At 37.6% G+C, this 23,505-nt stretch overlaps 1 protein-coding gene across 11 annotated transcripts; it reads left to right on the forward strand.

The window, feature by feature from the left end:
• The first annotated feature begins 235 nt into the window (after positions 1-235).
• Positions 236-22,880, forward strand: LOC131144644 (protein FLX-like 1). Of its 11 annotated transcripts, XR_009133857.1 has the most exons (9): positions 280-1,079; positions 1,987-2,150; positions 12,805-12,887; positions 12,986-13,152; positions 20,489-20,567; positions 20,649-20,713; positions 21,570-21,630; positions 21,715-21,765; positions 22,289-22,546. XR_009133857.1 is itself a non-coding variant. In XM_058093412.1 (4 exons), exons 1-4 carry the CDS (start codon positions 460-462, stop codon positions 13,097-13,099), a joined length of 975 nt encoding a protein of 324 aa, XP_057949395.1. In that variant the 5' UTR covers positions 236-459; the 3' UTR covers positions 13,100-13,355. The 11 variants fall into 11 exon arrangements, 4 of the variants coding, with proteins under 4 accessions (XP_057949395.1, XP_057949391.1, XP_057949394.1 ...); XR_009133856.1 differs by having other exon boundaries at positions 20,489-20,713; XR_009133858.1 differs by lacking the exons at positions 20,489-20,567; positions 20,649-20,713.
• The last annotated feature ends 625 nt before the right edge of the window (positions 22,881-23,505 follow it).

Consider the following 23,505-nt stretch of genomic DNA (forward strand, 5'->3'; position numbering starts at 1 on the left):
AGTATTAAAAGATAAAAGTAAACATTTGTTTATCAAGTATATAAAATATCTGAATTTAATTCTTAAATTTTGAATTCTTAATTTTTAATTTTTGTTCTCATAATATTCTCCTCTATTAGAAAGGGAATTTATATTTTTCAATTTAATTTTAAATATTTCCATAAATATTCTAATAATGTCTTTATAGTGGTTTATAAATATTTATAAATTTATTTTGATATAATTATTATCACTCAAAAGTTGCGAAGGGCCACGGCTAGTTTTAGGGAGTGACGTGCATCGCACGTTTCTCAACCAGTAAAGATCCAACTTTGCAAGAACATTCCCTTCCCACTGCTTTTGAGTTAGGCCTGAGGAGTCAATTCTCCTTCTCGTCTTCGCTCTCCGAACTTCCCGCAGTCAATTAGGGTTTCACTGACTTACTCTCTCTCTCTCGCCATTGAATCTTCAGCAGCGTTCATGTCTGCACGGAACAGAGGACCTCCGGTTCCGCTAATGTCGGCATCACACGCCGGGCTCTTGCCGATCCGCGAACCTCCGTACGGCCGGTCACTTGCGCCAGTGCCCCACCCATCTCTTCTTGATGATGCCCGGAATCCTCACATTGCCCGCGGCGCCGTTCCGGGGCCAGGGCCGCTTCTCCCCGGCCCCCCGGCGGCGGCCATAATTGAGGATCGTCTTGCAGCACAGCACCATGAAATTCAAGCCCTCCTCGTGGACAACCAGCGGCTGGCGGCGACCCACGTCGCGCTCAAGCAGGAGTTGGAATTGTCGCAGCACGAGATTCGCAGAATGGCGAACGTTCTCGGGTCCGTTCGGGCCGAGGCGGATTTGCAATTGAAGGAAGAGTATGAGAAGTTGAGGAAAATGGAGGCGGATCTTCATGCAGTGCATGCGATGAAAGCGGAGCTTATGCAGGTTCGTGCGGACGTTCAGCAGCTAAGTGGTGCGCGGCAGGAGCTTACTGGACGGGTCCAGGCTATGACTGAGGATTTGGATGGGACTGGTGTTGAGTTGCAAAAGCTGCCCGCTCTAAAGGGGGAGATAGAGGGCATGAAGCAAGAATTGCGTCGTGCAAGGTACTGCTGATATAGAAATTTCTAGTCTACTCTTCTTAGTTCTGAAAGCCAAAAAAAAAAAAAAAAAGGTCCACCCTCGACATGCTAGTCAGGGAAGATACATATTTTAATTAACATCTTTTAGTTACTCTAAATTTAACATTCGCCCACCACCCCCTCATATAATGCTAACCATATCGAAAACATTTGTTTGTGCCTTCGTAACTATTATCTCTTGTGTTTTTTTCTTTAAACGAAGAGATTTTATTCAAAGCACAGCAGAAGTATGCGTAATACGTAGATAAGAGGAAAATTAAGGAGATTACAGAGGAAAAAAGTGAAAAAGAAGAATGCTGCAAATAAATATATATAGTATCTCAAACTTGCATGTTTAACCTTTTGTAAGATTTGGTTCGTTCAGCATTCTGCAGATTTGGTGCTCCCATAAGCTATCGTTTGAGATTCACTTGCATGTTCGTCCATTCAGTATTCTGCAGATTTGGTGCTCCCATATGCTATCATTTGAGATTCAAATGCCTTCACTTGTAGTATGTGTGTGTGTGTGTGTGTGTATACATATATATTTATGTATGTATGTATGTATATAAATGAATGAAGGATTAAAGTAATTTTAAGAATTCTTTTACATCTTCTTAATTATTTTAGTGCATTTACTTTGTAAAACTTTTTGCATTGTGTACATTTATTTTTTTAAAAGAAAGAAAGAAAGGACCCTTCTTGGGTGGGGAGTGGGTGGGTGGGTGCGGTGTATGATTAGTTGATTAATCCAATGACCGACAGTCCAAAAGTTTGGTTCATTGGAAGCAATAGAAGTGCTTTAAAAATGGCAAGTAGTACTATTTAATATTTTGTACAGTTGTAATTAATGTCTTCAGATATTTGTTTGTCTGCGTTGTTTGTTGTGAAGGGCTGCCATTGAGTATGAGAAGAAAGGGTATGCTGAAAATTATGAGCATGGTCAAGCCATGGAGAGGAATTTGATTGCAATGGCCCGTGAGATGGAAAAGCTTCGTGCAGAGTTAGCTAATGCAGAAAAGAGAGCACGTGCAGCTGCTGCTGTTGGAAACCTGGGTATATGCACCCTTCAAGTTCTTGTTATTAAAGTTGCCTTAAACTTGAGGATTGTGCATGTGTTTGCGTGTCTCCTTGTGTTTTTAGCTTAACGTAATCTAGAAATTTTGTTTCCTCTATTGAACCTTAGAGCCTGAGGTGCTAATTTTAGCTGATTTTTCATTTGAATTGAAGATGCAGATTGAAATTCAAACTCAAAGTCTAGTGCATATAGTGGAATTCCTTTACTTCTACATATTTTTACATGTCATTAAATTTTTTTTTTGAATTTTTTTTTCTATTTTCTTTTCTATGGGGAGGGGTGAGCTTTGTGGCAGATTAAGGTATAAGCAGTTTCTGGTCAGGCAATATCTACTGTTTGAATCCCAGACTTAACTGATATGTAATGTTGTTAGTATGTAATCAGTAATGCGAGTAATTAGCAGACAATGTGCTGAGTTTTTAACCATACTAATTTTATTACTAAACATGCTGAATATTAAACTAGACAAAGTTTGTCTCATGTAATTGATTTGATAAACTCAAAATATAAACACTGAAATCGTTGATGGGGTACCCTCTGCCCTGCAATATCCCAAACCCCGCATATTTCAAATTCATCTTGCCCCTGATCATTAAAAATGCTTCCAGATTGTCTTGTGCTTATTACACCCTTAAGCTATTAAATAATCAACTGGATATTGTGAAGGAGTTCATAGTGATTCCATATGTGAAAAAAAAAAAAAAGAATAATCCAAATTGCAATTAAAAATTTAAAAATAACTGAAGGATAAGTGTAAAGACTGTTCATGTAAAATAACACTAGAAGTCTAATATAGGTGATGCAAATAGAAAAAAAAAAAGATGTTTTGGGTACTCAATAACATGAATCATAGAAAATATAATTAACACATTCACTTCACAAGGAAGTTGGATTAAATAATCCTAAATCAAATTACATATATATAATACTATCTTGGGCCTCTTATCTCATTAAAAATTTCATTCTATATACATAGGGAGAGGGAGAGAGAGAGTGTGTGTGTGTGAGAGAGAGAGAGAGAGAGTGATAAAAGCGCGGGAGTAGACAGTGGGTCATACTTTGAGCTATCATTGTTTATTCTTTAAAAATGCCATATACCATGCCATATGTGATGCACAATCGCTATGATATATTCAATACATCATTACATGACTTGGGAATGGATGGTTTATATAGCTACGGTTAGTTAGATTGGTTTTTCTTGATAAGGGTAAAAGACACTGACCTCCCTTAAGGTTTGATAAAAAGATAAGACCTCCCTTGAGATTTGAAAAATCCTACAAACCTCCCATGAGGTTTCAAACATCATACATATTGTTGTAATAATGATTGATAAAGGATGCACAACAGAATAATTAAAATAACAAGAAGCAAATGAAACACAACCAGTAAATGAGAAACAACAAGAATCAACATGAGAATTAATGTGGTTCGGCAAAGCCTACATCCACGGAAGCAATTGGTACAATAATTTCACTAAGAAATGTTGAAGTACACAATACACTTCACAATGATCTCTCTCATCTATCAATACACACCCAGAAGAACATAAGTAAAACTTCCTCGGAAGTTTCCCTCTGAATTTCCAACTACCCCAACGTTCCAATTCAAAATTCAAATATTTTCTCGCAGCCTAGATGCACTCGTCGACGAGAACAGGGCACTGGTCGACGAGACAGAGAAGGCCATTCGTTGACTAGTACGACCACTCGTCGACGACCCCATTTTTCTGCTCTCGATATCTTAAAAATTCTGAACTTTTTGGCCTCTCGGTATCTACTTGTTGACAAGGATAGGGCACTCGTCAACGAGTCCTTGCTGTGCAGCACCTTTATGTTTTTCTTCCTTCCTTTGCTTATGAAACCCCAAGTATAAGAGTCACACCATAAACAACAATCTCCACCTTGGCGATTATACGTCCCTTAGGAGAACTCGAAAAACATATCTAATTGCTCCATCTTGAACTTGAAACGTTCGGCTGGGTTTGTTTCCCTTCTATCAATTGGAGACATGGAGTAAGTTCAAGCAATGCTTGAACTTTTCATTAGTCACTCATTTTGTGAAAATATCTGCTGCATTTTTAGACGTGTGAACCTTCTTCAATATGAGTTCACCTGAAGTAATCAATTCCTGAACCCTTTGGAACCTCACATCAATATGCTTGGTTCTAGAATGGTATACTTGATTCTTTGCTAAATAAATAGCGCTCTTACTGTCTCAACGCAGCACAATCCCATCTTGCTGCAATCACAGCTCTTTGGCCAAATCAGTAAGTCATAAGGCTTCCTTTGTAGTTTTGGCAACTATCATATACTCAGCTTCAGTCGTGGACAATGCTATCAGAGATTGAACCATTAATTTCCAACATATAGGTCTTTCTACAAGGGTAAAAACACAACCCGTTGTAGATCTTCTGTCATCCATATCTCTTGCATAGTCAGCATCAACAAACCCCATAACTGAAGGACAACCTTGTTGCTTAGCGAACATGATGTCATATTCCGATGTACCCCATAAGTATCTAAATATCCATTTGACGGCTTCCCAATGCTGTCTTCCTGGATTAGAGAGAAACTTACTCACCACACTTACAGCATGTGCCAAATCTGGCCTCGTACACACCATGACATGTATTAAACTCCCCACAGTGCTAGCATAGGGAACTTTTGACATGTCCTGGATATCCTCATCCGTACTTGGGCAATCTGCAGTAGACAACTTAAAATGACTCACTAGAGATGTACACACTGGTTTTGCATCAGTTATGCTAAATCTCTCCAATACCTTCTTCACATAACCGCCCTAAGATAACCATAACTTCCCTGCAATTCCGTCTCGGGGAATCTCCATTCCAAGTATTTTCTTGGCTGAATCAAGATCTTTCATGTCAAACTCCTTATACAACAGTTCCTTTAACTGATTCATCTCAGTTAAATCTTTTGCAGCTATCAACATGTCATCGACGTACAATAACAAGAAAATAAGAGAACCATCATCAAGCTTGTTCATATATACGCAACTGTCATACTTACACCTTTTGTAGCCAATCTTGATCATGTAGGAATCAAATCTTTTATATCATTGTCTTGAAGACTATTTCAACCCGTAAAGAGATTTCTTCAACTTGCAAACTAAGTTTTCTTTCCTTGGTTCACTGAATCCCTCCGGGTGTACCATATAGATCTGTTCCTCCAAGTCATCGTGAAGAAACGCCGTTTTCACATCCATTTGTTCTAGATGAAGATTAGAATAGGCTACTAACCCCAACACTATTCTGATTGAAGTGTGTCGGACCACAGATGAAAAGATCTCATCATAGTCTATCCCTTTCTTTTGTGAGTACCCTTTTGCCACTAACCTTACTTTGAATTTTTCTCCGTCCTTTCCTGAAATTGTTTCCTTTTTCCTATATACCCATTTGCAACCTATTGGTCTCTTTCCATCTGGAAACTCCACCAATTCTCAAGTTTGGTTCTTATAAAGTGATTCCATTTCCTCAATTATTGCACCTAGCCACCTAACTCTCTCCTGGCCGTACACTGCCTCTTGAAATGTAGTTGGATCGTTGCAACTAGTAAGGAAAGTATAAGACACTAACTCTTCAAATCCATACTTTGATGGAGGTTTGATAGTGCGTCTGGATCTTCGTATAGGAATATCGTCGACTTGTTGATTTTTCGAGCTATAGCTCCCTGCAATCAAAGGACCATGATCATTATCATTGCTCTGAGCTTCCAACTCCACTTGTACAACATGTTCATCACTGTCCCAGCTTTATGGCTCCTGTTTCTGTTCATCACAATCTTGAGTATGCTTCACCATAGTCTTTTCATCGAAGACTACATCTCTACTAATCGCCACCTTATTTGCCACCGGATCCCACAGCTTGTACCCCTTCACACCACTCTGATATCTCAAAAAAATGCAATGACGAGATTTCGGGTCAAGCTTAGACCTCTCCTCACTAGACACGTGGACATAGGCTGGATACCCGAATACTTTCAATTTAGAGTAGTCTACTGCATTTCCGATCCATACCTCTTTCTCCATTTTACCCTCTAGTGATGTCCTTAGTGATCGGTATATTAGAAAACAAGTCATACTAACTGTCTTGGCCCATAAGTTCTTTAGTAGCCTTGCATTAAGCTTGAGACACTGAGCTATTTCAGTCAGAGTTTGGTTCATCCTTTTCGCCACACCATTTTGCTGAGGTGTTCGGCGAACGGTAAAGTGTATCTTAATGCCCTGCTACTCATAGAACTCCATAAACTGAGAATCAGCGTACTCTGTCCCATTGTCTGACCTTAAGCATTTGATTCTCCTCCTTGTTTGGTTTTCCACTTCAGCCTTCCAAATCTTGAACCTGGAAAATGTATTAGATTTGTGCCACATGAAGTATATCTAGACTTTCCGTGAGTAATCGTCAACAAAACTCACATAATACACATGTCCACCCTTTGATGCAACTCTAATCGGGCCCTAAACATCGGAATGCACGTAATCAAGACTACCTTTCGTCTTGTGAACAGTTGACTTGAATTTTGCCTTGTTTTGTTTTCCAAGAACACAAATCCTGCAAAAGTCTAGCTGACATGATTTAAAACCTTTCAAGAGTTTCCTCTTGTGTAATTCTTTCATATCATGTTCCCTCATATGCCCAAAATGCATATGCCACAAGACGATCTCATCAGATTCAGCATCAACGGCTGCAGCTCCACCTACAACAGTAGTTCCCTGCAATGTGTAAGCATTCCCATCTAGCTTTTGTTCTTTCATCACCGTCAGATTTCCTTTCCTTACTTTCATAACTCTACCTATGGACTTGTAATTGAAACTATTACAATCCAAGGTGCCAAGTGATATCAAACTCTTCCTTAACTCCGATATATGTCTTACATTGCTCAAGGTTCTCAAAGCACCATCAAACATTTTTATTTTAACATTTCCTATGCCAATGATCTTACAAGAAACATCATTACCCATAAGAACTAAACCTGAGTTCATTAACCTATAAGTGTTGAACCACTCCTTGTTTGGAGTTATATGGTAAGAACATGCTGAGTCAAGTATCTAAGAGTCCGTAAGATTATTCGACCCTGATGAAACTGAAAGAACATCACCATTACTACAAATTGAACCTCCTTCTTGAACTACATTTGCTGATTTTGAAATCCCCCCATGCTTTTCAGCATTCCCTTTCTTCCAATCCGAACACTCCGGTTTGACGTGCCCCTTTTTACCTCATTTATAACACCGAATTTCCTTTTTCTTCTTGGATTGAGTACGAGATTTCTGACTTGACCTACTTTTTAACTTTCCTTTGTCACGCTCATTGTTACCTTTCACCACAAGTTCTTCTCCTTCATCACATATTTTCAGCCTTTGATGAAAATTCAGTAAAGCCTTTTTTACTTCTTCTAGATCAAGAGTCTCTTTTCCTCACGTAAGGGTGGTAACTAAATTTTTATAGATATGAGTCGATGGTAAGGAGTTTAGTAACATCAAAGCCTTATCATTTTCATCAAACTTAACATCAACTCTCATCAAGTCACTTATGATTTGATTAGAGGCATTGATATGTTGATCTAAGTTTGATCCTTCAACCATCTAAAGCCAATAAAGACGCTGCTTAAGAAAAAGTTTATTATTGAGTGATTTGGACATGTACCGGCGGCTTTCTAACTTTTGCCATATAGCCGCTGGAGAATCCTCCTCCATCACACGATAGAGCACTTCGTCGGCCAAATGCAAGCGTATTGTAGAAGCGGCCTTTGCTTGCAATTCTCCCCATGTTGCTTCATCCATTCCATCGGGTTGAACGCCAAGTAAAGACTTTCCCATTCCTTGTTGAACAAGTATATCCTTAACTCTCCTCTGCCATAAACCGAAATTTCTGCTTCCATCGAATTTGACAACCCCATTTTTTTGCTCTCGGTATCTCATAAACTCTGAACTTTTAGGCCTCTTGGTATCTACTCGTCGACGAGGACAAGACACTCATCGACGAGTCCTTGTTGTGCAGCACCCTTATGTTTTTCTTCCTTCCTTTTTTTATGAAACCCCAAGTATAAGAGCCACACCATGAACAACAATTACCTCCCTTAATATTTGTTTTTTGGGATGCTTATACCCTTTAAAAGGCTTTTGTTTTTTCCAAATATAAGGGGAGTGTTGTGTATTTTTGGCGAATCTTAGAGGAGGTTTGTGGGATTTTTGAAACATTAGGGGAAGTTGTTGGATTTTTGAAACCTCAAGGTAGGTTCGTGTCTTTTTCACCAAATCTCAGAGGAGGTCAATGCCTTTTACCCTTTTGGTATTGAGCATTGGATTGCTTTGGTAAGATATTTTTCTCAGGATTCAAACCCTTTTAAATATGTTGTTTGTTATTTATCATATTATAGATTAATGGAGACAATGTAAATGCAAGATATCTAAACATCCAAAAGAAGAAAAGAGTATTTTAAAGACAGCTCTGGAAAGGTGTCATTAGATGCAAATTGCATTATCAATTTGAAGGAAGGAAAGTATTGAAATGGTCAATATTCTGTATGCAAGAATTAAGGTTGACTGGAACAGGTGGTTCTCTGTGAGTCTTCTATGGAATGCATGGGTTTGGGACCAATTGAGAGAATTTTAGTCTGTAATAACTGATTACCCATGGTTTCAAACTTTCAATTGCTTAGAGATCCTGGGGTCTCTCTATTGATGAGGCTTTTAGTGAACAAATGGGGACATTTCATGGTTATTGGAAGTTACAGGGTAACATGAAGAGTTCTTGTATAAGGATTTCAGATGGATTGGAGGCCTCTGGGTCATGGCTTCTTTTTAAATTTTTTTTAATGATTTTCTTATGAAGAGGTTTGTGACAACTCAAGGGATAAGTCTGGAGTTAATCAATTAAGTAAGAGAGGTGGGCTTGTAGGGATTGTGGATCTCATAATATTCAGGGAAGATAATAGAGGGCCAGCCATTCCTTGATACGTTGATCGACAAGCCTAATTATGCAGATGTGGTGAAGTCAGGCATTTCTCACTGTCTGGCATGGTGGTTTTCTGACGGTCCTCTCCAGAGAGAGCATGCTGGAGGACAATGGAAATATTGTGATTGTGGATTTAGAGGGAGGATATGACGGCTGAGGGGAATTTGGGGTCTTTTTAGCTGAAAGGGATTGGACTTGATCCTATGGTGGTTATGAGATTTGGGACTTAAGGATTTATAGTATGGCCTGCTTTCCCGTGTAATAAGAGAGATTTGAGATCTTAAACATTTGGTCTGGAAATTGGGCTTTAACAAGTCCACAAGTTATTCTCCTACCTAAGGCAATGCTTTCAACCATGTGCAGGAGAACAGAATCTTAGCAATGACCAAAGGGTGTGAGAAGGGTTTTGAGCCAGATCTTCAGCATTTAGAGGTGGAAGGTGAGAGTGAGTGCTTGAAGCAATGGGGATTGACTATCAAAGGGATAAACTGATGATAAACCACCGCTCTTCAACATTGAAGAAGGGTTTTTGGGAAGACAATGAAGCCAAGTCTGATGGTGTTGTGGGATGTTCTGAAATTTCAATGCAAGGATATGGCTCACTCAAAGAAATACAGGAGCGGAATATTTTTGGAGGTTGTTAATGGTAAGATCCTTTCCAGAGCTGCCGCCCATGCCAAGAAAGCAACCTTTGTAGAGGTTGCAGTCTTCCAGATGGGTTTCTAAGGGAAATTGCTGCTGGTTTCTGTCAGAAGAGTTAGATTTCTATAACATGATCTGATTGTAAAACTACCTTTTTTGGTCAGGATTTACTTAGGGTCATTGTTAGTGTTCTGGCACTGGATGGTCTGCCATAAAATTCTGAAAGATAGTCAATTTCTCAATCGAAGACATTTCTAGCCAAGGGAACATTCTGGAAATCCCATGATCTACGAGGGCTTCTTTGTCACTAGTCAGCCTTAAGATGGAAGGGCATTTTCTGCTAAGTAAGGATTGGCCACCCCAAGTATCGTACCAAAATAGCACATTATCCCCATTACCCGCTTGTAGATGAACGAGAGAGAAAAATTTATGTTATCCTCTCCTGATGAATTGAATTTCCAAACACCAACACCATAACCCATTCACATCTTTAGTGGTCCAAGCTTTATGGTGAGGCCGAAGATCGTATTTAGAGGGAATGACTTTCCTCCAAAAATGGAAGGAGCAGGAGAACCTATGAGGCTTAGAGATGCAAGAGTTTTTTGATTTCATCTATGTTAGTGCCCTCATTGAGTGGTCCCTCCACATGGTCAAACTACATGGAGACTCTCTCAATTTCAAGGATGGGTAGGTTCTTAACTTCATTAGGGGAGAACATTTCCCTAAGGTTACTCAAATTTTGCTCCCAAGGCCCACCTTGAACGACTTCCCTATTATTATTGATGCTTGAAGAAATTAAGTCAGGGCCAACTCATTTCTGGTTTGAGAACATGTGACTCAAGCACGATGGATTTCATTATTAGGTTAAATACTGGCACTCCTCTTTTCATTTTGAGGGGAAAGCAAGTTTTGTTGTTGTCTTGGAATTTAAGGGGCTGAACAAAAAAAATTGAAATGGTGGAACAACCATACTTCTGTTAATATTCACATAAAAAAGAATGTAATCCTCAATGGCATTAAGGAATTGGATGATAAAGAGCTTGTTCAAGGCCTCAATGCAGAGAGTCAGACTAGGAGATTTAGGAAAGAACTCTTTAATATCATTAACTTGTGATACCTTGGAGACAGAAATCCAGGGTTCTATAGCTTAAGGAGGGGGGTTTAGAATACTAGATTCTTCCACTGAACTGCAAATGCACACTGTGTTGATGAGAGTCGAATTGGAGAGGAAGGTACAAGTTGAAAAAGTGGATATCAAAAGGGAAGTTTATGATTTCTATGAAAACTTCTATACCACCAGAGGCATGATTGGATTTTTGTGATCGTGCTTCATCTATAGATTATTTTGGAATATGGTTGTTTTTTTGGCATCATTGTGGGTATTCACTTCTGGATGGTTTTGTAATGCAACCTTCTTTGATATTCAGCAGGATTGGTGTGTGGTCCTTTTAGCTTAGTTTTTTAATTGTCTGTTTGTAGTAGTAGTAGTAGTATTTTTATTTTTTTAGGTGATGTGAGAATTTCTCATCCTCTTTGTATTTTCTTGTTTTTTGTTGACAAATTTCTTCTTTTTATATAAAAAAGCATCTGGTCATGTCATCAGCTTTGTGCGTATCTATTGATAGCTAACTCAAGGAATACAGTTAATCACCAGAAACAAAACCTGTTCTTTCATTTCTGTCTGTCCTGCATTTTTTGTGTTTGTAATGATTTGGTTCGGGAAATCTTGGACTATAATTGAACTTGAACCTTGTTTTGTTCATGAGCATATGGAGACTGCTAACCTACTTCAATGGTGAAGTAGTATGTGTGTTTTACTTTGTTGTTTTGAAATTCCTCCTGTTTTTAACCATAATGAGAGGTGCAAAATTATTCTTTTTCCCTTGTGATATATTTTGACAAACATGGAAGCCAACAGGTCTAAACACCTTTTCCTTTTCTCTGAAGATGAGTTTGTGATGACTGTAATTATAAACCTGAATCACTTGATGTGTTGATCTCTTCTTGTGCACCAAAATAGTTGTATTGAGTGCTCTGTGTGTATGCAGCACACAATTGTATTGAGTTGGTCTATCTCCCTTTCTCAAAATTGTTTGAGAAAGAGGAAAAGGGGGGAGTGGGGGGAGAAAACGCCAAATTTCCCCCCCGTGCATTGTATCTATTTCAACTGCCGAGAACTTGTTTTATTGGGAATTTTGGTGATTTTCATTATTGAGATGAAGATGCATGAGAAAACAAATTGTTGATGTTAAAGCATTATTTGATTATGGCTTCAAAAACTTGTAGTCATGTGTTTAATTTTTTGAAAATGAAACATTAACTCGCATTATGCATATTTTGTATTAAAAAATGCATTTGGTTAATTTAGTTTGAGTTTAGTTTTATGGAAATGAAAATAAAAGATATGCTTGGATGATCCAAAGATATCTTTTTCTTTTTCTTCTTCTTCATTCATTTTTTGGGTAGCTGCCATCTGCTGTATGATGGTAGCGACTGTCAGCAGTGGCATCAGGTTGTGGTGGTTGGCTGTTGTGGATAGTGGCAGACAGTGGCAACCAGTGATGCTACTGGCAGTCAGCAGTGGCGGTTGATGATTGGGGGGCAATGGGTGACAATCAGTAGTAGGTGGTCAGCTGTGAGATAAGATATTGATAGCAATAGTGTCAAATGTGACTCATGGGAGGAGAAAGGATTAGGAGTTTTGTATGGTATCCAAATTCAAAGAAAATATTTTTCTGTAGAATCCTAAAACAGTTTGGCCTTTGGCTTGTTAAATTCTAATTTTCTCATTGCCTATGAGCTCATCTATACTCAGGTTTATTTTCTTTTAAAATTTTCACTAGTTTTATGGATAGTGCTATTTCCTGGGGCTGGATTGAACCCGTGCCATTGCATGATAGTAATTGGATGTTGTTGGCACTGCATTCTTTGGCATTCAAAAGCAATGAGTTTTTCACTTTCATTTGTCCATGGTTGTCATTGTCGATTTGAGGTCAACTCTGTCTATGTAGGTGCAGGTTATGGCGGAAGCTATGGTGATACTGAGATGTCATATGGACGACATCCTTATTCTGCTGGATATAGCATGAATGCTGTAAGTGTTAGCTACCTGTTAGCATTCACATTTGTATGAAAACACCCAATGACAGCTTCCAACAATTGCTTTACTGTCGGATTCTTTATTTGGTCTAGGGACAGGGTGGAGCTGGAGGTATTGCTCAATATGGTCCTGGTCCTGCTTCTGCTCGTGCTCCACCTACTTCCTGGGGTACATATGACATGCAGCGGGCTCATGGTGGAAGATGAACTGTGGTGCTGTTGATGCTAAGTGTTGGTCTTCAGTTTGTGTCGTCATACTGGTACCTTGGTGCTGGAGTTACTAATATCATAGATTTGGTCTGTAGGTTGTCTCATAGATGTCATAATGTCACATATGCTTGGAACTTTTAAGTGCAGTTATGTAAGTGTCTATGCATTCTGATGATGGTGCCATATATAAGTGCTATGGTGTTATTTTGCTGCACTATCATTTAGTCTAATTAAATATGATATCTTGATATCTGATGCAATGTGTCATGCTTTAACTGTTAGTGAGAAGGAAATTATGTTTCATTTCAAACCTAGTTTCTTTTGTTAATTTTTGGGGCAAAATTTCAGTCGTTAGAATATCAAGCCATCAAGGGAGTAAATCTACATATAAGTGCTATGTTGTTATTTTGCTGCACTATCATTTAGTCTAATTAAATATGATATCTTGATATTTGATGCAATGTGTCATGCTTTAATTGTTAATGAGAAGGAAACTATGTTTCATTTTAAACCTAGTTTCGTTTGTTGATTTTTGGGGCAAAATTTCAGTTATAGATTATCAAGCCATCAAGTGAGTAAATCTATATCCACTGGAGCAAGATGAATGTAGAGGTGTGCAGCAATTTTCTGAATTTGAAAACTTAATTAATTGACAGCACCACTTGAATTTAGTTGGTTTGGTTCAGTTATCTTTATTTTGGGTGTGGTTTGGAAGAGATTTTAAGAAATTTTGGTGCTCTGGTTCGGTCTCTGTTTGGGTTAATAAAAACTGAGTAAACCAAATAAACCATTTAATGGTACAATGCCTAAACTTCTATTTTTCCTCTTTCTCCCTTCGCCTTTGTAGAGGACTCCAGGACACCCCGTGCGGGGGGGGGGTTGTTGTGGGTGTGGGGGGGACCTAGATCCCTCTCTGCACTGTCTTCCCTTGTTTTTCTCTGTATCTAAGCTTCCATCTGTTCTTGAGGCTAAGCTGGTCAGCGTGGGATTTGATTGGTGGCTGAACCAAATGGGAAGGAAAGCTTGAAATGATGAATGGGAAAGAAAGCTTGAAATGCTTAAGCTCCACAGCAACCGTGGTCAGATCAGTAATTGCGAACTGGCGAAGGTCCATGACAACAGCGATTGGATCTGTTTCAGCTGGCTATGCTGAATAGGTTTAACAGCTATTGGATCACTCCATTCTCTGTGCATTTGGATTTGATACTTTTCCAATGCTATGGTTCATGTATAAGACATGAATTTACATTTTCATCTTTCGATTTCTTTCATGTCTTGATCTAAAAATTTCCTATTTCACAACTTGCATTGCGAGTGCAATCCAAAGTCGTTAGGTGAAACCACCAGTAAAAATCAACAAGAACATGGTTCAATGCCAATTATTCAGTTGGTTCAATTAGGATAATAGATGATTGAAACTTCTTCATTTAGTCAAAAGTTATGTTGAAAAGAACAAATGTATGCCGCTACTTGAATGCTGTAGAATCTTATAAGTTGCTCAACTCTGGAGGCATTTTTTGTTGGTTATCTAGTTGGAATTATTGTTCACCCCAATTTTTCCTTGAAAAATGTCATTCTCAAAGAGGTTTTGTAGTTTACGGGCAAAAACTTATAGATATAGTTTATAGAATTGGCTTCAGCTATCCTGGAAATGCATGGTGTCTTGTTCAATTGGTGGACATATTTTTTATTTATGTGCTCATTGTACAAAGCATCGCTAATTAACAACAATTCCAATCTCCCTGGAATCCTGAGAAAGTTATGAAGTAAAATCTTGTAATTGGCGTCCAATAGAACAGGCTTATAATTGAATGATCTTATATTTTTGGCCTTAAAATCCTATGCTGTTAACCATAAATATATGTTTTTCTATTTCCATTTGCTTCAGTGGACTAGTGATGGCCATTTTGTTTATGGCTTCTGCTTGTCAGTTCCTTTAATTCAGTGCCAATGAGTGGAATTGTTATTGAAAGTGGGTACATGCCATGTGTACCCATGTTCTGTTTACTCGGTGGAGAAATTGAGTGGCTTGTCTACATACATCATCCATGCTAAACAACTCTTACCTATGCATCTTGAAAAAAAGATGAAAGATTATATGACACTGCATTTTTTTGAGCTGGATCTATTGTAGTTTTTTGAGTAACCATGGTCTTGTAGAATCTTGCTGCAGGAGGTTCTGATTGTGCATCCAAGGAATCTAATAGTAATCCTTTTTGCCTCAATTAGTTACTGCTCATTTCTCTACTAGCAGCTGTAATTAAGGGTGTGCAATCCATCCTTCAATTGGTTCGGCCTAAAATTTCATAAAAATGAAATTATTCGGTGTACTAGAGGGAACTGAATCAATGGTCCCAACTGAAACCAAACTGACCAAATTGGTTTGGTTCTACTAACAACAAAACCAAACTGACCAAACTGCTGAGTCTTCGCCACAACAAAGTTACAGTGCATCATGAATTTGCAATATAATTTTTTGTAGAAATAGTTTAAGGTATCATTATTTTTTATAATTTTCTAAGATATAAAATTTTTAATATAAAAAATTAAAGAAACTTCTAGGGTCTTGAGTCTGCATCAGTTGGACATTGCATATCCACCCACCCAAAATTTCAACGTTGTGATTCACAAAAGAGAAGTTGAAGAGAATTGAAGAACTTACCAGAATCTTTGGGGGAAGCCAATGACTGGAATTTCAGATTTTTGAATTCAAAAGCAGGGGAAGATGATTAATTGGCAGTGCAGTAGAGCATGATCTCCAATAGTGGAGAGTAGCCATTGAGCTTGTGAATCAACTGTGTGAGATTTAACTGGCTAGCTGCAATTTTTGAATGAGCAGAGGGTGAGACTCTGAGAGCTGGAGGCTGCAACTTGCTACAGATGAAGCTGATAGTTCTGGGCTTTCTTCTTGAAGGATGGACTGGGCACATATGTTTATATAATCAGTTCTCAAAGGAAAAAACCCATTTTGAGCTGACAAAAGTTGAAAATTCACAAATTCTAAACTGAACCAAACCGAACTGGTTTGCTTAGGTGACCAGCCAATCTTATTCAGTTTGGTCAGTTTAATTGGTTTCAACCGAATTTTGCAGACCCCTAGCTGCTACAAGTGTATTAGACCATTCCGTCAAAATAATATTAAGTCTATGAGACCATCATGGGGATGCACCATGGGCATGGCTGCATTGAATATACTTTTTCTCATAAGCATTATACTATTATCTATGAATGTGACTCAAATTTCCTTTGGTTTTTTATAGGTTGTATTAATAATTTTCCTACTTTTCAAATAATTTTTTTTTAAAGAACTTTTCTTCCCTAAATGATCGGGGTTTTTCTGATAATGTCATGATGTGACGACATTAATTTGGCTGAATCCTACTTGAAGCTGTGAATGTTGATGTTGTGTAACATTGTTCTTCAGGTCGCTAATTGCTTGCTTGTCTAGGTGGTTTGGTTGGCTAATCAAGGTGTTCTTGAATGCTCCCATGGGGAATGAATATTGGTGGGCAAGTTCCTAACTTTTTTTTTTTTTGGTAAAAGAGGGTGGCACCTCCTAACTTTATTAGAAAACCTCTCACTTATGGCGGAGTAAAACCGTGGTTACAATTTTGAGACTTTGGGACAATAAAAGCAAATTCCAAGACCCTAAAACTAACTTAACCAACATAAATCAAACCAAAAAACCAAACACCAACAACCAAAAAACTAAGAAACTAAACCACTAAAAGTGTAATAACACAAAACATCATGAGCACAAGAAGGAAAACCCAACAAATCCATCGAATCATTCCCCTGACTTGCTGAGGAAGATCATCTTGACAACTATATGATCGAGAAATACCAGATTCACCCTGTTTGGCAAAGAAATCTACACTTATATTCGCCTCCCTGTAAACATGTTCCACTTTGAACTGTATGCTTCTTAATGCTAACATAAGATCTTCCCACAATTCCCATAAGTTCCAAACCGAGCACTTCCCAAAATTTATCTACTAAACCAACAAAGCAGAGTCACATGCAATCTCCACTTGATCAAATCCGAGATCTTTGCACAGAATCCCTAAAATAATCTCCTTCAATTCAGCCATGTTATTTGTTCCATAACCCAATAATGAGGAAAAAACTGCTTTAAATAAATCTTTTTCATCTCTTATCACGCCTCCACCACCACAATTCCCTAGATTACCTCTACAGCTCCCATCCACATTCAACTTAACCCAACCTATCCCAGGTTTACACCATCTGACTACACGAGGAAGATGAACCCCAACATTTTTTACTTGAATATCCAAAGGTAGATTTGGCTAATATGGAGGTAGATTTCTTTGGTAGGAGCTCTTGAGGGGTTGCAAGGGTATTCTACCCCTCTATGGAACATTTCCTCTTATCTTTTAGTTTTGTTCTTTTCTGTGCTAATGAACTTTCTTTTCTTTTTATAATACTCTCATTATGCTGATTTATTTTGTATAAATGGTACTGATTTGAAGATGCTAGGAGATGGTCTTGTCTCTTCTGACTAACTATTGGACTTTCTTTGACAAGGCAGCTGTTGGGTTGATTGCCTGTGAAGTACAGGTTCAGTTGTCATTCTGAGCTTGTCTCATGGGATCCACCATGACTTCCAACCCTCCTGTTTTCTGTTGACTGGGCGAGTCCCTATGCTGTTCACTTGTGACTAGGCCCTTCCCCTTTCCACCTAAAGGGGAAGAAAAAATAAAAGTTATAATGTGTGGGTAGCCCCTGATGTTATATCATGTTACATTTTCTTGAGTTAGAATTCCTTCCTCTACCTTCTCTTTCTATCTAGGTAAAACATGTCTTTGGCAAGTTTATGATATTTTATGGCATACACTGTTTTTGAAATTATTTTTGTTGAATTATGGCTCATATTCAGAGGGGTTATCCACTTGAAGTCTATTACAAATGGGAGGGGCCCTTGGGTCCTCCATGTGCGAATCCTCCTTATTCAGTTAAACTAAGCCTAGTGGGGTTACGTTTGGTGGTTTTGGGGGGGGGGGGGGGGGGGAGGCTACTGCAGTACGGTACGGTACATTTGAGTCAGGGCGCAATGTAATTGTATTATCATATGAGGGCATTTTGGGGTTTTCATATGAAGCTATCTAGACATATTGTAGCTGAGGGTTGAAACTTACAACAGATTTCGTTTGATGATAGTGAAAATTGCATAGAGGCTCCGTGGACGTTGGCACATTGCCGAACCATGTAAATTCAATGTTCTTCTTCTCTATTTTGATTTTCTCTATTTTTCGCGTGTGTGCAGAAGCTTAGGTGTGATTTCACTACAATTTTCATGGCTTAAATGGAAGATTCAAATTCTTTTGTAGTGCGATTTGCAAGAGTATTATACCTATCACTATAAATTATGTTATCTGTTATCTATGTTGCATTCATTTAGACAAAAATATAGGTCAGTAGTAAACGAAGTTGATTGCTTGCTGTGCATACGAAAGAGTAGCAGATTTGAAAGCAGGTCAATTATGGAATTATGTGAGAAATACATGTTGGAAGCTAATATAATTTAAAAGGGCTAGTCTACTCATCAATGGTAATAGTATGAATAATATTAATAAACAAATATTTAAAGTTGCAATTGTTGAGCTTCTTCACTTCTAGTTTATATTTATTTTGGCCTTCATTTTTAATGCCCTCAACTTCTATTAATTGGGTTTTCTTTCATTAGTTAACCTATGTCTTTTTTGAGCAATGGTTGACAACTTGACAATTATCTTCATCTGTTTTTTTCTTTTTTTTTTCTTGCCTATCCACCTTTGTACTTTCTATTGTTGTGTTTTGTAATTTGAAAACACAATTTTCTCTTCCCCTCCTTCTCTTTACTACATGTGGCTATATAGTCTTTTTCTTTCTAGGTTTGCTCATCTTATTATTTTCTTGAATTTTATACAAATCTCTCTGAAGTGCATTGGGGGCACATATCTTCCCTGTTGAACATTCAAATTATCTTTGAATGCTTTCACCAATAGCTCCCTTGTTATTTATAGGGCAAGAGTGCAATGAAATAAGCTGATTTGGTTATCTGATTACCCTCTGTGTAAACCATGTTTTGCTTTGCCTTTTGATCTTCTCACCAAAGTCCTGTTTTGGGGGAGAAATCCAACATATTGTAAAGAATCCTTCCACAGATTACAATTATGCTACTGCCCCCCTTCTAAAAGACAAAGAAACAGGGTTTCGTGAGCTTTTCATGCAAAACATCCAATATAGTACAATAAGGCTGTTCAAGTTTATAATGGGGATATGCACTTTATTTCAGCAGTGAAAAACAGGCCTAAAGCGGCCAATAATGTAGGTTTATAGTTTAACGAAGTTGCAGTTATGGATTTTGGTGGAATTTGAATGTCTGTTCTGCTTTAATTTTGTTGGCTCCCTTTTCTGGCGCACTACACATCCTTGGTATGCAAACTGCCTGCTGATCTGGTGTCTCCTCTGCTACATGCCGACTGTCTATTGACCTGATGTGTATTGGTGTAAACTAGATCTGCCTAAGAAATCATCGTAGGAGAATATGGCCATATTAAGATGATATTATCGTATCATAATTCAGTAAAAGATAATAGATTGAGAAAATAAATGGTAAAAATTCTTTAGAAAAGGATGCGCAGACATCAATGTTGGCAAATGCATCATCTCTCATCAGTTCATCACTCCTAGTTGAGTCCTTTCCAGTTGTAGTACTTCCTTTGATATAGCTTGGAGCATCTCCATTCCATTACAAGCCTAAGCATGCTGGTACCAAACACAGCTTGAGCTCCTATTTTTGAAGTGTACTAGTAAAACTGGATTTATGCGAGCAAGGAAGTTTTGTGGTCCTAAGAATGAATTTTGAGTCCTGTTAGTTCTGCAACAATTTCAAATTTTGGATATTTGATGATTGTTTCATGGAAGACGGCCAATGTTTGGAGGAGCGGTATGCCAAGGAAGCTGCAGGATGAGTTTCTTTCATGTAAGTGGCATAATGAGTATATAATTTGCATGCTGAAACTACATGTATATATTTTGGATACTTTTTTTACTTTAAAAAAAATTTACTCCTTCAGTTTGCTTATAAGCTGAGGTGGTTAGTCTTGTTTAATCTGGTGTTCTAGTCTTGACTTTTCTATGATCATCATCATCATTATAATTATTATTGTTATCATTGTTAGCATTTAAGTTACATCCTTGGTCATTTACATAATTTTTTCTGGCTTAATAATTGTGGAAAAAAAAATTAATGGTTTTAGAGGATTTCAAAACTTACATCCTTATCATTTCTATATTTTGAATATCGTGTGCTTTTTATATTAGAAGGCACTGAACATGGTTTATCAATTTTAAAATGCTGTGTTCATTTTTTTTTTAAATCAGAGTGTTTGACCTCTCAACGTGGCTAGTGGTTCCAGAACAGTTGGACTTTAAGAAGTGGATGACATTCATGTGCTGTATGGTGTGTTGATGTTGATGTTTTCTAGTGGAGAAGGCTGTTGAAAGAAATTTTATAAGTTACACCTATAGTTTTGATATTCAGGTGGACGCTGAGTCTTGTTTCATATTAGTATGCTTGGAGAGGAGGATGTTTCAAGGCAACTGAAGGTTGTGATAGTTAGGAGTCCTCAAGTTGGTTTTCTATTTCTGTTACTTTACTGCATATGAAATGATGTTGCAATGATGGTTTGAAGTCTTAATTAAGGATAAGTTTATTCTGTTCCTGTAATGATGGTTAATCTGTTATATTCTTTAATTTTGATCAATAAAATTAGCAGTAAATGTTAATTCCAATTTTTTTTTGTTTGGGGGGGGGGGGGGGGGGGGGGGAGGAGATTAAAATAGACTGAACTTAGCTAGCTACCAAGTAGGATTGGTGAAATGGGAAGATGCTTTGAGAGTGCAGTTGTGATAGGTGAATACCTACTAGGAATTTATTAACTAAGGGTATGTGGAGAGTGTTGGAATGGGCTTTTGACAAATCAAAGTTACTACAATGATTGAAAGCATTTTTAAAAAAGTTTCTAGTGCCACAATTTATTGCAATCATAAAGCATTGAAGTAGCTTACATGCTTTGAAATCCATTGACCACAACCTGGGTGATGAAATCAGGTTGAAATAAAAAAAAAGTGTCCCAATAGGGGGGAAGTGTATGTTCCTATGTGGAGAAGTATCAAAGCAGAATTTGTCTGCAACCTCCTCACAGCATTATAGTTTTTGTTGAGTTGAGCTTATCTATTGTGTCCTGCTAAGACCATTAGCTTGTCAGTTTTTGTAGTGAGATGCATTAGTGTAACTGTAACATTTTGCATTTTAAGTTTTATTGTTTACCATGCTTTATTGTCTGAAGTAGATAGAATGCTTAGTCTTTTGTGTGAAATTTGTGTTATGCTTTTCGTGGTTTCAGCGACAAACAATATACCTTGTTTTTTTCTGATGCATCGTAACTTTTTGACCTTTTAGGCCTTTGTTTGCTGCTATGAAGCTACTGTTTGACATTATATATACAAAACCTCAACTTAAGGTTTGTCTCCTCTAGTTTTTTGAATGGTTATACGCAGTTTCTGGTGTACTCTTGCTCTTATTTACAGATTTAACCCAATTTCAGTGAAATCCAAACGCAGTCAGGAGGTGCATTTTTAGATTCCTGAGTTCAAAGGTTAGATCAGAGTAAGCTTTGTAGATTGTCACTGAACTTGGTAGTAGTTTCAAATTGGTTGCAGAACTTCACTTTGGAATATATAATGAGCTGAACTTTGCACATTATACCGATATCTAATGTGCAACAATAATCCCCTGTAATTATCAGAATGTTATCTAGTATCCAGACAACCATCTCAGTTGGCCCTTATTGCGTAAAAGGCAAGAAAATTCATCAAAAGGTTGAGATTTTTAATTTTACTTGACAAAACCATACTCCCTATTCTCCATATGATTGAGAAAAAGTGTGACGAAATGGTAATGTGAGTGGGACTAAAGAACTCATTGGGGTGACTAATTGAAATGCTCAGGGATGATTGTTGTGCATTAGATGACGACGTTGAAATAATGTTTGAAGTTGTGTTATAGGTTACAAATTGAAGTTTGGTGACCGATTTGAAACTTCTTCTCAAGTTCAGTGACTATCAATGAACATTTTTACCAAGATTGATAATGTTCTGAATCTGGAATGTAAACCGCAGGGTCACGGAGTCGGGCTACAATGCTTGATGCCATGGTTCAAGTGCCTCAAAAAGTTTCGGATACTCCTCACCCTCCTCCCTTGTCCTACGTGCTTTTTTCTATTTTCTTTTTTAATTTATTCTGCCTCCACCTGCACCCTGCTACTTTGTACAGTGCATGCTTGCTAACTTCCATGTTGCAGATGGGACATGCCATTGTTGTGAGGACCCAAACAGTTTTTCCAAATGAAATTTTGATTCTGATTTTTGACACAGGAAGTTGGGCTCGTCATAGAAATCATAAGGGAATTGATGTTGTGAGGACCCAAACAGTTTCTCCAAATGAAATTTTGATTCTGATTTTTGACACAGGAAGTTGGGCTCGTCATAGAAATCATAAGGGAATTGATATTGATTCTGATTTTTGACACAGGAAGTCGGACTTGTCATAGATCATGAGGGAATTGATTTATAGAAAATTGGAGCGCTTGTTAGTTGAAGGTGCATAATCCTATTGCCTTTTAAGTATGTATTTTGATGTTGGATTATTAAGAAAAATGAGAAAGAAAATAGAGTGTATTAGTAATCTGATGAATAAAAATTTGATTTAACACATTACCTTTTAGCTTTTTCATTTTTTAAAAAGAATTTAGAACAGTTTTTAACTTTCAATAGAATTTGAATCACTTGATGCAGAAGAACACAAGAAAATGAACTTTTTTACTATATTTTTTCTCATTTCTAAAGTAAAATTAGTAACCTAAATGAGGTCTTAATCTCTCCCCTTTGGTTAGGAGGGAAGGAAGAGGAACTAGAGAAGGAAGAGAAAAAGAAGGAAGCGTAATTTTGCAAAGTCTCAGCTTTCTCAGTTGTTTTGCCAGTCATTCTTGAAAATAATAGTAAATGAAATAAGGGTTTTCTGTTTTGTCAAAGCTCACAACACTGCTTTTTTCACGATGCCTATGAAAATTTGAGGGTGTGTTCCAAAATTAGATCAAGTTTAGTTGAGTTTCAATTTCAAATTTATCCTGCAACATGATTGTGGAAGATTATTTGAATACGATGAAGGGCATTGGGGCATTCATATTTTTACTTAGAAATTGCTACGATGAATCTCAAATTGACTTAAACGTGAGATGCACTTGTGTTGATTTGTTATGAATGAGATTTTTTCCTTAGCTAGTGTCTTTATGCATTTTTTTTTGTCCTTTTGGTAATATAAAGATTCTTCTATTCAA

Source organism: Malania oleifera, chromosome 12 (assembly GCF_029873635.1).
Source record: "Malania oleifera isolate guangnan ecotype guangnan chromosome 12, ASM2987363v1, whole genome shotgun sequence".
NCBI lineage: Eukaryota > Viridiplantae > Streptophyta > Magnoliopsida > Santalales > Ximeniaceae > Malania > Malania oleifera.